The sequence below is a fragment of the Triplophysa rosa genome, linkage group LG11 (genome assembly GCF_024868665.1).
Source record: "Triplophysa rosa linkage group LG11, Trosa_1v2, whole genome shotgun sequence".
NCBI classification, from domain to species: Eukaryota; Metazoa; Chordata; class Actinopteri; order Cypriniformes; family Nemacheilidae; genus Triplophysa; species Triplophysa rosa.
This window is the reverse complement of record NC_079900.1, coordinates 2,727,266-2,744,960: the sequence shown is the minus strand read 5'-3', so window position 1 is coordinate 2,744,960 and position 17,695 is coordinate 2,727,266. Positions and strand designations below refer to the sequence as shown.

General features: G+C 38.7%; 1 protein-coding gene across 2 annotated transcripts in view; it reads left to right on the top strand.

Annotated features, from left to right (window-relative positions):
* crebbpb (CREB binding protein b) overlaps positions 1 to 17,695 on the top strand; it is a 51,271-nt gene that overhangs the window by 10,215 nt on the left and 23,361 nt on the right. For both annotated transcript variants that reach the window (XM_057346467.1, XM_057346466.1), the window contains exon 2: positions 10,613 to 11,256. In XM_057346467.1, coding sequence (XP_057202450.1) covers positions 10,613 to 11,256 — 644 coding nt within the window. The remainder of the gene's footprint in view (positions 1 to 10,612; positions 11,257 to 17,695) is intronic.

Below are 17,695 nucleotides of genomic sequence, written 5' to 3'. Positions count from 1 at the left end.
GCAGCTCTCTTGGAACAGCCTCTTCTTAAAGCTACAGTGTCAAAATCACATGACCCGCGACTAGTCGAGATCAAGCTTTAAAGGTCGCGTCAGAGCATTAATGTTGACTAGTTCGTTCAACCCCTATTATGGACTAATATCCTCTGTGTCCATTTACTTTAATTGTACGAAAGAGTAACACAGTTTTAACATCTGGCTTAGGAACAACATGAGGGTGAGTAAATGTTGAAAGAATAGTCAGTTTTGAGTAGACTAACACATAGTTTATTGCTGAGTTTACAGAAGAATCCCAGACTGGCAGGTTAGAATAAAAAAAGGTTGGCCTATCCTGTGGATCTTACTATTGCACAGGGCTTAAAGTTTTCCGGCACTGTGCCGGATCTCTGGATTGCGGCGTTTGACTGCGGAAAAAAATATTTACTAAAAAATTACATTTGAAAAGCTTATTGATATCAGTTCGAGTTCATAAGTTCGCCTACCAATGGTATGAGAGGAACACGGCTATCACTCAACCAAACAAACATTACTAGCCAATCAGAATTAAAATGGGGCGGGTCTTGGTTGCTGGAGTGGAGACGTCACGTTGGAGAGTACGTTAGCAAGCGAACAGTCGGCAGGATGGAGAGTACGTTTATAAAGCCTGAAGCGGGGGCAGCTTTTAAGTCCATCATGACAAATATGACATACACAAATTGGAGACTGTGATATAATGATCGATAACTTTGTTTTGGCAAATCATCTAATTAGACCTCCGCTTCTGTGCATCACACACATTCGCTAACTGCAATTGAGATATCAAGGATCGATTTCTAAAGCGTCTAAATCGTTTTCAAACTTTTTCACAGCTTATTGCACCTATCTCACAGAGTTAAGCCATAAACATGGTTGTTTTTGTCTGAAGTGAGCGTAAAAAGTTGAGAAAGAAAACAGATATCAATACATTAGTGACAGCAGCCTCCTGCTATTCTGCGGTTGATATGACTCAAACAAATGAAAAGAGAAGAACTCACTGCCGACTCCGTAACCTTTGTAGCTTAAATAGGAATTTATGTTGTTTTCGTTTCACAGTTTGTAGTGCAAAATTTGCCAGTAGGAGTTTAAAAATGGAAAATAAATCTGCCCCCACTAATTATTATTAAAAATAAACGAGCTCGAAAAGGTGATCACTTTTGCTTTTTGAGGGCTCATTTATGCTAACCTACTTTGACCAACTGTGATCTCATTACTGTGTGTTGTGGATGTGACTTGTGCCATATCATCACCACTAATACCTATGAAACTAATGATTAAATTACTACTAGAGCACAAAATAGTTTAGTAGAGTACAAAATTAATCATAGCTCTGGTCAATTTATTTTGCTCTCAAAATGCCACCCTCGATAGGCCAAAAAATGTGAGTATTTGTTTTCTTTTTAAAAAGTAGGATTTTTATTATGATGAATTTGGTTGAATTTGGTATGTTAAGCTGTTTTTACATACCATAATTGCATAAAACTATGGTTTTGTGGGTTATAATTATGCCCCCACTTCTTTCGAGCCATTCTGTGGTCCATACACATATGGCATATACTATCAAAGTTAAGGAAACGTCTGTCTGAGACGCTCAAAACGGCATGTTACTAGTTAGTTTCAAGGGAAATAATATTCTTTTTTGTTTGACAAATAACCCTGCGTATGTGTACTCTCACAACCCCGCAAAAAGAAAGTTCAGGCTCAGGATTTTTTTGCTTTAACCCCTATATTGCAGCTAGGGCTGAAATGATTCCTCGAGTTATTCGAATACAAAAAATAATTGTATAATACACCAAAATTTGCCTCGAAGCTTTGTTTAATCCATTTAACTACAGTACACACGGAGCGCTGCGTTTCCCCACGCACCGTTATTACTGACGCACAGCCCGCTAAACTCTGTTCATGTTACAGGGCTCTCAAGTCTCACGCATTCACCGTGAGACACACGCATTTGAGTCTGTTCACACGCTCACACGTGTTTCTCATGCTGATAAATAACTGATAGCTTATTGAAATGGTGAACTGCTATTTTACTTAGTTTTAGTCTAGTTTCCGAGTGAAACTTGTTTTCTGGCTGCATTGAGTCCATCAAACTAGATGCGGACTTGTGGACGCTGAATCATGTTATTTACACGTCATCTGACTGTTCTGCGTGTCTGAGTGAATGAACTGCACAGTTTAACGTGCTACACGTTTGTCTGCATCTGCGCTTCATGAGGACATGAACTTCATCTCCAGAGTTGCTCTGAGAGTTTATTTTACTAACATTTTATTGTTTGAGTGAAGAAACAGACATACTAAAAAATAAGCGGCTTCCGACAACCTGCCAAAATAAAAGTCTGGTTAACTTGGTATTTTATGTGGACAAATATATTACTATTTAATAGTAAAAGAGAAACTAAAACTAATTTAGATAAACTAAATGCATCATGCATAAGCTGAAGTTAGTTGTTTACCTCTGAAATTATTCTTTCTATTTTTATTAATGTTTCTTATTTATACATTTGTATTATATTGCATTTTGAATGTAATATGGCAATGTAATGTATTAAATGGGTTAACTTTTCACAGATATTAATGTATGCAATTTCAGCAATACATTTTTTTTTTAAAGGAAACAAATTAGTTGTTCATTTTAAGAGACCTGTCTTGTTTTCTCTTGTATATTTAGTATTGCTCTTTAATAAAGAAAAAGTATTTATTATCCAAATATCCGATTAATCGATGGAAAAATCAGTAGAATACTAAAATAATCGATAGCTGCAGCATGAGTCAGCTCTCATGTTTTGTTTTGTTGAAATGCACCTGCACCAGGAAATACCATACTGTATCTCAATGTGGAAAGAACCGTTATTTCGAGACTCCCTTCCTTCTCATGGCTCACGTTAGGGATGTTCATATTGACCGTTTAACCGTTAACCGATAGTAAAAAAATGTATGGATTAATACGATCAGTTAAACGATTTAAACGGTATGATGAAATAATATTGATCATAATTTTTTAATAATAATAATTCAGTAATACGTTTTTAAATAACTATTAAATCATACATGTTTTTTAGTTTTCTGTATGGTGAAAGAAAAATATGCAGGGCTGTATGTTAACTTTTTTTTGCACATAGCACCGGTGCTACAGAGTTTTAAAGTTTTGTAGCACAGGCCAAACAGTTGAAGCACAAGTATATGTCTGTTATCATCTTTAAAAAACACAAGTGCAGGTCATCACATAAATGACAGGTAACTCGTATCTATGAGGTAACTGAAAACGGACATTAACGATATACAAATGGATAAATTAGGGCCATCTAATTCGTTTTTTTCAATGCTCTACTATACAGTAGTAAATAGATTTGTCCATACAAATACTGTTTACCAGGGATAGGCGATATGGCCCTAAAACTCTATCAAAATATTTTCTGGTATTTGTTGTGATAACGATTTTTGTTTTTTGCTACAAGTGATAGTAGCTGCATGTAGTCTAGAGCCTCAGAAACACAAACATTAATCAAAAAGTCAAACGTGCCCCAAATCAAACCTAAAATATACTTGCAGTATTTTTTGTAAATATAAAATACAATGGTGACATTCAACTTCAAAAGGTTGTAGGAAAGAAATAATTAAATCAACTCCATACATACATCATGTCACCTAAACTGTATATAGCCTATTGTTGGGTGGAAACGATCGCATCTCGCTGTCAATCGCTCTCTCCTGAACTGTGTGAACCTTCTCTTCTCACAGAAACAAGAGAACAGAAAATGCGGATAAATGAAGTCTAATAAAATATAAAATAATAAAATGCTGTCATACGCTCAAACGTATTTAAAACAACGTAATACAATCTCACATTTAGTACTGGATGTAAACAGGCAGCAGTGCGGTGCGCGCTGCCTGCCGCTATGAAAGCACATATGGGCGCGAGCTGCTCACGGGACGCTCCGTTCATGCATCCTGTATATAACAGGCAAGAAATCATATTAAACAATTTGTGCAATGCACACACACGCGCATAACATCTAACAAATGTTTAAATAAAGACTTTAAAGGTGGGGTGTCCGATTTCCAAATTATGCTTGTTTAGGCAAAGTCGGGCTGAGTAGCAAAACAACCTTGTAGCCAATCAGCAGTAAGGTGTACAGTGCACAGGATGGACATTAGTCGAGCCGAGCACTGACCACAGTGAAAGATGGGGATATGGGTGTGTCTGTTTTGGTGATTTGAACATCAACAACGGCTCAGAGAAATCGGACAACCCGCCTTTAACCTAAACTAAATGTTGTTGACTATCAACAAATACTTTTCAAACTAATTAAATAAAACGAAAGTGAAACGGAACATTAACTCGAATGCATCTACAGTGCCATCCTTCACGAGAGTTAGATCTCCTCTTTTAGTGCAAACTCTTTCTCAGCTTCATGTTCACCCTCCGCTATAAGCCTATGAGCTGTGAATGGGCCTCACAAAGAAATACGTCATCAACTAGTATTTAACGTTTATATCGCGGGAAGACTAATTCCTAACGTGGGTAGAATTTCTACCGGTATATCGTAAACGATATTATATCACCCATCCCTAACGTCAAGATAAAACACAGGTTAACCTAAATACTCGACTGAAAAAATACTGTATTGTTCTATAGTATTTGATATAGCAAATTGTGGTATTCTTGTTGTAAATTGATGAACTGTACTTTATTATGTATAGTATAATGCAATGTAAGTCGCTTTGGATAAAAGCGTCTGCAGGGCTCTAGACTGCGACCAAAATGCTCGCAAATGCGACCGTTTTTTTATAACGTGCGAGCCACATTGGAGGGTCTTCGAGCATGAACAGCCTTTTTAAGGTCATGCCACAGCATTTCAATTGGATTTAAGTCCGGACTTTGACTAGGCCACTCCAAAACCTTTTTTTTTTTGCCATTCAGAGGTGGACTTGCTGGTGTGTTTTGGATCATTGTCCTGCTGCATAACCCAAGTGCGTTTAAGCTTGAGGTCACAAACCGATGGCCGGACATTCTCTTTTAGGATTTTCTGGTAGAGCGCAGAATTCATGGTTCCATCAATTATGGCCAGTCGTCCAGGTCCTGAAGCTGCAAAGCAGACCCAGACCATCACACTACCTCCACCATGTTTGACTGTTGGTATGATGTTCTTTTTATGAAATGCTGTGTTAGTTTTACGCCAGATGTAATGGGACACACACCTTTCAAAAAGTTCAACCTTTGTCTCATCAGTCGACAGAATATTTGCCCAAGTTTTGGTGATCATCAAGATGTTTTTTAGCAAATGTGAGACGAGCCTTTGTGTTCTTTTTGGTCAGCAGTGGTTTTCGTCTTGGAACTCTCCCATGGATGCCATTTTTGCACATCTCTTTCTTATTGTAGAATCATGAACACTGACCTTAACTGAAGCAAGAGAGGCCTGCAGTTCTTTAGATGTTGTTCTGGGATCTTTTATGACCTCCTGGACGAGCCGTCGTTGTGCTCTTGGAGTAATTTTGGTAGGCCGGCCACTCCTGGGACGTTTACCACTGTTCCATGCTTTCTCCATTTGTGGATAATGGCTCTCACTGTGGTTCGCTGGAGTCCCAAAGCCTTAGAAATGGCGTTGTAACCCTTTCTAGACTGATACATTTCAATTACTTTGTTTCTCATCTGTTCTTGAATTTCTTTAAATCGCTGCATGATGTGTTGCTATTTGAGATCTTTTAGACTACTTCAGTTTGTCAGACAGGTTCTACTTAAGTGATTTCTTTATTCAACAGGTCTGGCAGTAATTAGGCTTGAGTGTGGCTAGTGAAATTTAACTCGATTCATCACAGTTAATTCATGATTTACCAATGGGGGAAATTACTTTTTCACATAGGGTCAGAAATGTTTGGATTGTTTTTTACCTTAATAAATAAAACCATCATTTAAAAACTGCATTTTGTATTTACTCTGGTTTTCTTTGAATAATATAAAAAATAGTTTGATGATCTGAATCATTTAAGCATGACAAATATGCAAAAAAACAAAAATCCGGAAGGGGGCAAATACTTTTTCACAGCACTGTATGTACAGATGTGCTATATACAAATTATACTGTTATATATAAGTTATGCAGGGGAATGTGCATAGCTGAATATTATATAAATTACTATATGATTACTCTAAAAGGGTGCGACCAAATTGTAAGTTGGTCGCACTGGGAAAAATGAGTCTAGAGCCCTGGTCTGCCAAATGCATAAGACTAAAACTAAGTAAATTAGCGGTGCGCCATCGATTAATGTCACACAATGAGGACAAACAGCCGCTGTGTCTAATGTACTTGCAAAACTGTATCGCACACATGAGACCTTGCAGCACGGCAAGAGTTATTCGAAAGCATACAGAGCTCTCGCGTAGCTTTTATGTCATACGCCAATGGGTCTGTGCAGCACTGATTGATTTCGAACACTCCTCTTGTTTTAGATGACAGACAAGGTCATGATCCTCGCGATTCCGTTGAAAAGTGGATTGCGAACGCATTCAAGATCGATCACGATTTAACATCGCCAGATCACCCACCCCTATTTGCACGGTTATAGCAGATCGGATTTATATCTGTTAGGGCTGTGCAATATATCGAAATTATTGAAATATCGCACATGTGCATATCGCAATATGCATATCGCGATGGTTTGCAATAAATGAGCTATTTAATTCTTCGGAAAGTTATGTATGGTCAAAGTTTTAGGTCGATGCGGATAGTATAGTATCTATCTGGCACGCGGATGTTAGTTAGGATATGCGTGCGTGTGCATGATAGCGTGCGCGTGCTCTGACGCAAGTCAATCAACAATCCACGTCGCAAAGCTAAATTTGTTTCATTTATTTTTGTTTATTTACAAAATGTCAGATTTTGTCATAATTTAATTATTAAAGTTATTTTCTTGCCTGTTTATTTTATACTTTGGATTTATATTATTTTAGTTTTTCTCCATTGTCCAAAATGCTACAGGTTCGTGAAAATTTGTTAAAGGGGTCATATGACAGGGCTTAAACGAATATTATCGTTTGTTTTTGATGTAATGCAATGTGTATACACGTGGGGGTGTGGTTACACGAGGAGTTTTGGGCAGGCAATTTTTGCAATTTTACGTGTGTCTAATACATGCATGGGCAACTTATAACACACCAAAGACACAGAAAAACACGTATTCACGCCATATGGCCCCTTTAATATGCTGCTATTTGCATGTTAAAATAAATTTGTGAATTTTTTTTGTGTATTTTTAACACGTCACAGACTCTGGTCAACTGTAGCTGTGTCTCATTTCGAAGTCTGCGTCCTACATATGGCGCTTGTGAAGGCGTATGCGGCCAACAAACGCGACCTCCAGAGGACGCAGCCTCGAATTGAGACGCAGCATGTATTTTTATTTAATTCCAATTTAATAATAAAATCTTATCAGTTAACGGTTAATGTTCGGATGACTTGGCGTCGGTTCTCGGTTAGGGAAATTAACCGAAATGAGCATCCCTAGCTCACGTATGTTGTGTCCCTCTGTGCATGTACATCTAAAACAGCACACCAATTTCCAAAATAAGATGCTTTATTTGAGATAATGAGATCTGCGAACAGTGCAGGAAAAGTTATGTCTCGAAGTGTAAACTAGTAATCGTGAAGCTTGCTAAGGTTCACCTTTAATGGTGCAATCAAACTGTTTCTCTTCTTTATAGCATGTTAACTGTAATGCAGACTACAGTAAGACTACACTGTATTGTGTGAGATGGCAACATGTGCCCTCAAGTATGCATGCTAATGTGTGGTTTGTGTTAAATCTGTGCCGTGATTTTTTTGCTGTGTACTGTTGTCAGAGAGGGTTCCAGTGGGTGTGTTGTTTGCCAGCTGGGTGTTCCTACTCCCGTTAATGTGAGCGTGTGGCAGCCGTGGGTGCGCTTTTATTCCAGCCGTGTTTGCATTAGTGAACATACAAACACAGCCAAGCGTGTAAACGCTGCCCTCCACCAGCTTCAGGCAGACGGCTCGCAACACGGTTTAATGTCTCGGCTGAAGCGTGACTGATTTGGGGAAGAACGATGCTCGTCTCAAAGACACAAGGGATAGCTCGTCTCCCTTCTCACGTGAGAATAAAATAATGTATATGCACAGTACACAGACATATATTATGTAAGCATAAACGTTTATTCTGGATGCGATTAATCACGGTTAATCGTTTGAAAGCCCTAAAAAATTTAAATCTGGACTTAAACCCAAAAAGCAAAGGTAACTATTGAGTGTGTTGTCCGATATTGACCCATTTAATGAGAATTGCTAGATTCCCGATAGTTGACCAAGTCTGACCCATTTGGTCAATTTTCCTCACAGCATTAAAAAAATTATTGTTTCATATAGATATTTTTAAGTATTTTCAGGTTTCAGGTGGGACAAACAAAAGTTTTAAGTTAACTAAAGTTGAGTCCAATTGAGTGAACACAGCAACTTCTCTAGACCCTAGATAGAACATATTCCATCACTTCTTTGTTGAAATACGGCAGGCTATGTTGCTCTCTGCGTCACGAGGAGGTTGACCAGACTGACAGGCAGCTGGTGGGGTACGAGGGGGGTAACAGATGAGCAGCTGGAGTGGATCTTATTTTAGCCCCGAGTCTGAATGCTCCCTGTGGAGAATAAGACATCCTTACTTGCTTACACATATTTCAAAGCACAACAAAGTGTCTGGAAACATTTGTTAGTTCTTTGATTTTGTTAATATGATTGAACTATTGCTGTTTTCTGTTGCCAATACATATGCTATAGGGCTGTGCAAAAATATCGATACAGCACACAATCGCAATATTTTTGTTCACGATAGTATATCGATAGTCCAATCTCTACTATAAAATCACATTTTAACGTCATATACAGTACATACGGCCATTGTCTCAAGCGGGAGCGAACATGGCGCTCCAGCTACCAGAGCCGACGCGTGGGTGCGCTTTGATTTTAATGGTGCGTGTTTAGAGCAAAGACAGAGGTTTTTTTTATTGACGGACAATGCGGGTATTGCTGCGGGTAACACAAGACTATTAGGTTGCAAAAGCGAAAGTGACTATCCTTGTGCTCTGCTGTCAAACAATAACTGCGTGTAATTAAATATTCCATATCCTGAAATGCAATCTAAAGAATGCACAAACTGACATTAATGCTATCAAACTGAAGAGCAGCGAAAACAACCTTGCTGAAAAAAAACAATAGAACTCTGCCCAAAACACAATAGAAAATTTTATAGATTTAATGGTTATGGAAATTGTATTAGTTTTAATTGAAACTATAATGGTGTCTACTGATATGTAGGGATGGGTACTGAAAACCGGTACTTTTTTGCATCGGTACATAATTGGGTCGATACCAGAGTATCTAAGCTTCATGACAAACGATACTGTTATCGATTCTTGCGTTGTTTAATCTCTGTGTATTCAGGTGTTAAATGGCGAATTAGAGGCTGCTGCCTGTCGTTTTCCACCCCTGAATGGTGTCCGAATGGCTGAAGTTTGCTCGACGTATGTGTGATATCTAGGGTCATATGATTTCCGCGATGTATTTGTAATCTGCTTGTTTTGCGTGTTTATGAGTGAAAGAGTGAGATGGTTGCGCTTGTGGAGCTTTCAGCGTCCGCGTTTCGCAATGAGGAAGCTTCCTTCAAACACCCCTTTGCGGCAACCCGTCAAAATAAAAGTCATAACATTGTTTTTAGTAATTCGGCCACGGAGTATATTTACTTTAGTAAATTGAAGTAAATGTGCTTGTAAAATTATAAAACAATAGTACATATAATTAAAAAAATATTACTTGCTTAGAAAATAGCACTTAAATTTATGTAGACCTAAAACCAGAAAGGAAAAAGAAATACGGTCTACCAGCCAAATAACCATAGGGATGTAAAGTAAATGTTGAATTACATTACGATGTGCTCCTATGCACATGCTAAGTGCCGTAAGTGGTATGCTAAGGAACACACACGTTTTGTTATGTGGCATTTTCTGTTTGCTCAGAAGCATTTGTAAACTGCAGTTCTAAAACTCGGCTCTAATAAAGAAACTCTTTTCACATCATGTGTTTTTGCATCAAATTATAGAGCGTAGTATCGATAACGGTATTGATAAGTACCGGTATCGATAAGCAGTATCGATATACCATCCCTACTGGTATGTGATGGATTCTATTGGTGGGATGTTAAAATATACCCCAGGTGGTCCACAGCAAGTTGTATTTTCAGCTCTATATTCTTTACATTTTTTATTTGAAAAGTATTGCAATATATTGCAATTATGTATCGTATTGAAATACAGTCAATATATTGTATTGTAACTTGTCTATCGTGTTATGTATCGTATCGAAAGGCCCTTGCCAATACACAGCCCTAATATGCTAGTATATGTGTGGACCATGTAGATAACAAATATACATGTAATGTTACTTGATGATAGCAGATAAGCCATAAACAACTGATAAAGTAAAAGCACCCAGCCCCCCCCCCCCCAAAAAATGGAAACGGAAGATTTCAACAGTTTGAGTCGTCTTCATCTTTGGGTTTTGTGCTCATGTATGCATCTTTTCCTTTCTTCTTTTTCCAGACTTTGTGTCGCTGTTCGACTTGGAAAATGATCTTCCAGATGAGCTGATACCCAACGGAGACCTGGGGCTTATGTCCATGCCCTCAAACGGGGATGGAGTGTTGGGAGGCCGGATGGGGGTCAACGTACCGGATGCTGCTGCCAAGCACAAGCAGCTGTCTCAGCTCCTGCAGGCAGGCCCTGGTCTGACTGGAAACCTCAGCCCTCAGCCTGGAATGGGCGGCCAACTGGGCGCCTTGGGCAAAAGTCCCATGGGTCAGGGTTCACCCAGTCACCAGACTCAGCCTCCAAAGCCTGTTGGCACTCCTACTGGTCAAGGCAACAACAGTCAAGGCATGGGCATCAATGCTGGCTTTAACCAGGCTATGATGAACAATAACAACCAGGCGCATGGACACATGGGGCAGAACATGGCGCAGCAAGGGCAGATGATGAATGGTGTCATGGGGCCAGCTGGAAGAGGCAGGGCAGTGGCAGGGATGCAGTACCAGGGTCAGGCCATGCAAGGGGCACCTGTCGGAGGCGGCGCTGGGCCGGTGGTCAGTGTTTCGGGCAGCGTGCTGGCAGAGACGCTTACCCAAGGTGCACCACAGATGGGGGCGCATAATGCCATCAACCCTCAGCAAGCGGGAAACATGAATAAGGTAAATCTTATTATGTTTAATTGCAAAACCTTTGATAAAAATTTGAACGATTTCACAAGCTCAAATACAAACGAGCAAGCTGTTTCGGTTTGGACCAACACGTGTATGTGTGGTTTTAGTTTTAGCCTTCATTTCTTCATATCTTTCATACTGCCGTGTTTGCACCCAAGTTTTTCACCTACTGTTGCACTTGTGTATATGGTTGAGTGACAATAAAGGGATTGGATTTGATTGATTTTGATCATTTCCACTTCAAATGGTGACGTTCGGAATCAATAAATTTACCGCTTGTAACATAATCTTGGTTGTTTTGCTAGTTTCTAAGTTGTCATTAATGGTAAATGACTTCTTGTGGTGAAACGGATCACGATTGATCTGTGATCCGTACAGATCGTGCTCTACGGTTCGGAATGCATGTGACCTGCAGATTAACTGTAAATTTATTCATCATACAGTAAAAGATCATTTTAGCACGCACGCGTGCTCACTCCAGTATTTCGACGAGTACAAAAGCGCATTCTCGCGTAATGTATATCTTAACTTAAACCGCTGTGATGTGTAAGGCTAGCTGTAAAGGTAAAGTAGCCTAATGTTGTGTTGAGTCAAAGCACAAATGATGAGATGTAAGTGAGAACGCGCATTACTTAAGCAGTTTTGACGGCCATAATTCAGTAACGCATAGAAGACGAGAGAAAATCAGTTGAGACAAGTACTAGATGATCACCACATTTTTCTGATCTCTAGAGATCCATTTGTCAGCCGTTAACTCTGACTGCACATTTATTTCATATTTATTTGTTATACATATTGTCTTTTTTTAAATAATGCATGCATACTGTATGACACGGCCTAGAAGGTAAATATTAACTGTTTAGAAACAAGATTCTCCATTAAATTAATTTGTTGATATCTTCAGGGAACTTTCACAACTTATTTTTTTATTAAATTCTCTAAAATTCTCTAAACTGCTAATATTATAAAATAAAACTAACACCGTGTCTACACCGGACGCGACGTGACACATGGCTTGTTCTAATGGGATTGTCGCGCCACATCGCGCCACGTCCGGTGTGGACAAATTTTTTAATTATAATGGGTTCTAATTCATTCAATTGTCTCTTGTCGCGTCGCGCCGCAACCGGTGTAGACACGGTGTAAGATGAGCATTTACATTAGGTGATCCGAAAAATGATCCGATCCGTGAACTAAAATCTGCAAAATGATCCGAACCGTGAGTTTTGTGATCCGTTGCACCAGTAATGACTTCAAACAAATTTGAGGTTGCGAATTCATGTGAGTTTAGCACCGGGTTGAGATGAACTGGATCCTTTTCTCTTGTGTTTACACTGTTAGAGTCTGTACCTTCAGAATTGTCATCCACCATTCCCACACCTTCAGTTTAGGGGATAAAGATCAGATTTGCCAGATTTGGGCTCAAATCTGTGACAATTTCTAGACTGTCTGCAGTCATACACTGTTGATTTGTTGTTGCGACATATTGTTTTGGTTCTCAGTTTGTCTCACAGTTCCTTGACCATCAGGATAAATCAACTTTGCACGTTTAATAAAAGAGATCAGAGAGAAATGTTGTTGTGCCCATTGCATTTCTCTGTTGTGGTTTAACGTAACCATTCGAAAACCAGTCAGATACTTGCATCACCTGTTTCTCGCAAAAGCAAACCCATCAAACATTTGAGTCGAGATGTTGGTTGTATTGAAGTCGATTTAGATGTTTTTCCACATAGCAAACTGAAATGTTTTGAATAGCATCACAGGAGCTGTCAGAGCATGTAGCGGTTTCCATATCTGCAGTGTTTGCTCAGAGGTGAATAGATGTGCTGTCGGTACTAGGGCTCGTGTTTGCATTGTACACAGATTATGAGAGTCACAAGTGCGCTTGAAGTGTGTTAGATCAGACAGCATCGGTGCCTCAGTAACTCTTCTCTCTCTGGAGGCTGAAGTGCTTTTCACCCGTCTTCCTTAAATTCTCATCAGTTGCTCAGTTCTGACCCGGGGAAACTATCCTTGGTAGCCCCTTTATTTGTGTTTTTCCTCTACATCAGTGTTTGTCAGAACAAAGTTGTAACTTGACATTAAAGTTACCAGCGCTAAAAGGTCCCAGCGCTAAAAGATGCCGGATATGAACTGCACGCGGTAAGTCAAACTAAGTCATACGTCTGTGTTTTGTTGTATGTGCATAATGTGCAAAACACGAAGGGATAATGTGTTGCTTGCTCATGCTGTAGTTCCATCTAGGGCTGTGCGATTTGTGGAAAATATCTAATTGCGATTTTTTTTTGACAGACATTGCGATTGCGATTTGATTTGCGATTTTAACTTTTCTAATTCAAACTTCAGCTCAATATTGTTGTGTGGAGCACAGTATGGGTATAATTACCCTGCTGAAAGAAAACAATAAAAAAACATTACAGAAATTCTAATTGTTTCCATTAAAACCATTACAAAATTCATTTTTGTAGTGTGTTTTGGGCATTATTCAAATTGGGCTTACTGTTGTTCAATTGGTTCCCAGCTTCAAGATTACATCACACCAATAGAATCCAAATACCAGTGTACACTATTATAGTTTCCATTAAAACAAATACAACTCCCATTGTAACCCTTAAATCCATAACATTTTCTATTGTGTTAGTGAATTTTTTAAATAGTTCATAGGTTACATAGGCTGATTTATTATTTTTTAAGTATGTGGGATTTTTTAAAACTAGTAGAAAATGTGCTGAATGTTTAATTTCATCCAAGTGAAATTAGCAAAACAGTTAGATAGAATTTACATTTGTTTGAAACCTAGGCGTGAGTTGACACAGGGTACGCGCGTGCGTCAAGGCAACAGGCTGTGTGTGCGCATTAAGTTTAAACGGCTCGTCCGCGAGACGCGCAACGCGGGGAAGAGTCGCGCGAGTATGAAAAAGGCTATGTGTGCGCATTAAGTTTAAACGGCTCGTCCGCGAGTATGAAACAGGCTATGTGTGTGCATCAAGTTTAAACGGCTCGTCCGCGAGACGAGCGAGTATGAAACGAGCTATGTGTGCGCGTCAAGTTTAAACGGCTCGTCCGCAAGACGCGCAACGTGGGGAAGAGAGCAAGTATAACACAGGCTGTGTGTGCGGTCTTCTGAATTGGATGGTTCTTTAGTATTTATTTGCCTAATATGACCGATCTGACTCTGCAGATGCCATAATAACACTCTCTCTCCCGCTTTCTGTTTTTTTTTTTTTTTTGATTAGGCATAACGGAGGTGCGCTCACTCTGTTGGTTAGCAAGAATGCCACTCAAAGCGGGCTTGGAACAGACGCGTTTCCTATATTTCACATCGTTTCCACATCGCAGCCTCTTGCGATTAGCAAATCGCAACGTCTCACATCGCGATTGCGATTCGATTTCGATTAATCGTTCAGCCCTAGTTCCATCCCACTAGTCCCACCTCTAGCAGCTCGTATTTTTCCAGAAATAATTGTACAGCTGTATCTCTCTTTTATAAATTTGATCAAACTAAATACTCTTCGAAGATATGACGTATGCAATACTACTGTATAGGCACTCAAGATTAATATGAGATTGGCAGAAACTGCCTGTGATACGCAATCTTTAATGTGTGACGTTTTATAATTGTGTCAAGTTTGACATCATTTAACTTTACCCATGTAAGTAACCCTATGTTTCAGATATAGATGGCAAAAGTGTTAATGTTTTTGCATTATTTAGTTTGTTTTTATAAATAATACTTTTTTAGTTTCAAATGAGAGAATGTTAAAGGGATAGTTCACCCCAAAATAAAAACTGTCATTATTTACTCGCCCTATAGTTACCCCAAACCTGTATACATTTCTTTTCTTTTGAACGCACAAGATTTATTTGAAGAATTTTGTAAATCACTCAATTCTGGGGCACCATTGCAGTGTTTCCCACAGAATTTTGTGAGACTATGGGGATAAACGTATTTTCCCCTAGGGGGGGCCAGGGATATGCTCCCCTGGAAGAAAATTTTGCATATTTTGAAGGTAAATCCTGCAATGTGGTGCATTTTAAGAGCAAAATTAAGTGACCCAATCTATAAAGAATACAATAGCTATAGAAGTAATTTAATCATTGGCTCCATAGATATACATTTTGATAATAGGGCACAACACATGGTAAAATGGAAGTTCACAAACAGTCAAAACATGTAGAGCATGAGCCATCAAAAAATGAAGCAAAAAAAGTGTAACAGTTGAACTAATTTATTTATTACCATATATTAAAACGCGGGCTGGGCATCGGGCCTTTTTCACAGTGCCATTCTCCCACTCCCCCATTATGATGCGGCGACTGTTTAGAGTTAACATAGTAATGTTAAGTTTGTGATTTATTATGTTTTCAACTTTATGCGCGTTACGCAGACCTATCAGTTTATATCAAAGTAACACGAGAGCAATTAATGACAGACGCTTTCTCCTGCTGTACACGCCGATCGGTCTGAGCAGGGCTGCTTGATGTCCGACAAACCAAATATTTTGACAAGTTTGGGACACGGTGACACAGGGCAGCACGTAATCGTGTGGCACGCCCCCATATATAAATTTTTTTCTGATGGCGACAGCCAAAGCTAAAGGAGGAATTTAAGCAGACTCATGTTCGTCATGCATTCAAATCATTAAAATTGCTGCGGTTGGCAATCAAACTGCGTTCTATGCCTGAGCAACAAACAAAAATACAAAAAAATCTAACCTAACCTAATAAAGAAACGAAACGAAACGTAATTTACCATTCAAAAAATAAACTATTTAAATACTTTGTATTGTGCAAAAATGGACTTAACCACATGGTTAGGTTTTTTCACCAATTTCTTGTTGCTGTTAATTTCCCAACAAAGATAATACACCAAAATTGTTTCTTGTTGAATTTAGAGTTGACTGGTTGTGACAAAAACTGGAAACAAATTGGAAAAGAGGTTTTATCGCTTCAGGTTAGCACTTGGAGAAAGAATGTGAGAGAGCAGAGATTTATGTCTCAGGACAGGGAGTTCCTCACCGTGTTAAGCAGCGGAGTGTTCAGCGCTAATGGCTTCAGGCTTGCATCAGTGTTTGTGCTGCTGTCGCTGTTTAAGTGGGGGATGGGTTCACAGCGCTGGAGACGCATGTGATGCTGTGAAGAGCACGTTCATCTTTTCCTGGCTGCTGACGGTTATTTGCCGAGACTTAACATTTTAATGGTCAGTTAGATGCTTGTTGTTTTATTCATTACACAAATGGACAAATTAGAGGTTAAATCTGCCTGTCCACATGCTTTTTCTCTGCTGACTTTTTGTGCCATTTGCAAACTTTCTTTAAAAACCGAAAGCTTGGAGGAACAGTTTTTGAGATTACTTTATTGTCGCTAAATTCACCAAATCTATTGCATCATAAAACATTTCCAGTGTTTCCTCTAGGATTTTGTGAAACTGTGGTGCTTGGTGTGACGTCACATGCTAATTATCATATTTGTGATGTCATCACGTAGTTTTAATGCTGCATTCAAAACACCTCCAGGGTTTTTCCTGGCTCAAAATGAGGTGGTGCCATCCTGATCTTGTACACACACGTAGGCCTACCGTGCCTTTAAGTGACTTAACCAAAGTGACTTTGACATATTAAAGGTTCTAATAAAATTTGATGAAAATGACAATTATTACGTTATATAAAACATTACTTTTATTCAACCAAACAGACTTTAATCAAATAAAGCTTTTTTTATCATTTTCAGCTAACTTTTCAGCCCACAATAGCCAACTGAATTACTTTTTTTTTTCTTACTAAATGAGCAAAGCTCATTCACATCTTGCATTCTCTGTGGTTCACTTTAAATTATTCAATGATCTCTTATATTCGCTAGTGACTGAAAAGTTCAATAGTTTAAATGAATCGGTTCAGATGAGTCATTCGTATGCGAGTCTTTCTAAACGCAATGTGCGTTCATACTTTCGAACTCACTGTGTACAATATACGCTAGGGCTGAACGATATTGGAAAAAACAGACATTGCGATGTTTTTGTTTTTTTGCGATATATATTGCGATGTGTAGAAATGCAGGAGGACCCTTGGACACTTCATTATCACACTAGGGAAATAACATGACAAAATAAGTCATTTAACATTTTATTCAACAATTACAAACCTCTTTTTGAAAACATCTAGTCACAAAATTTGAAAAATGTGATTATGGTAAACACCAACCCCTGAGTGGTTTAAAAAAATAAGTATTTGTTATAAAACAAAGTCAAGCTTAACTTATAATAACTAACAACATTTAACTTGTGTTGAATAATATTTACTATTTTGCTCTGCAGACTTTTCTTTGCAACAGTGCTAAAATAAAACAAGTGTTGGTCACTGGCCACTAAACCAAATAAAGATTAAATGAAACTTTTCAACAACTAAAAAAATCAGTTTTCTTTCTTACA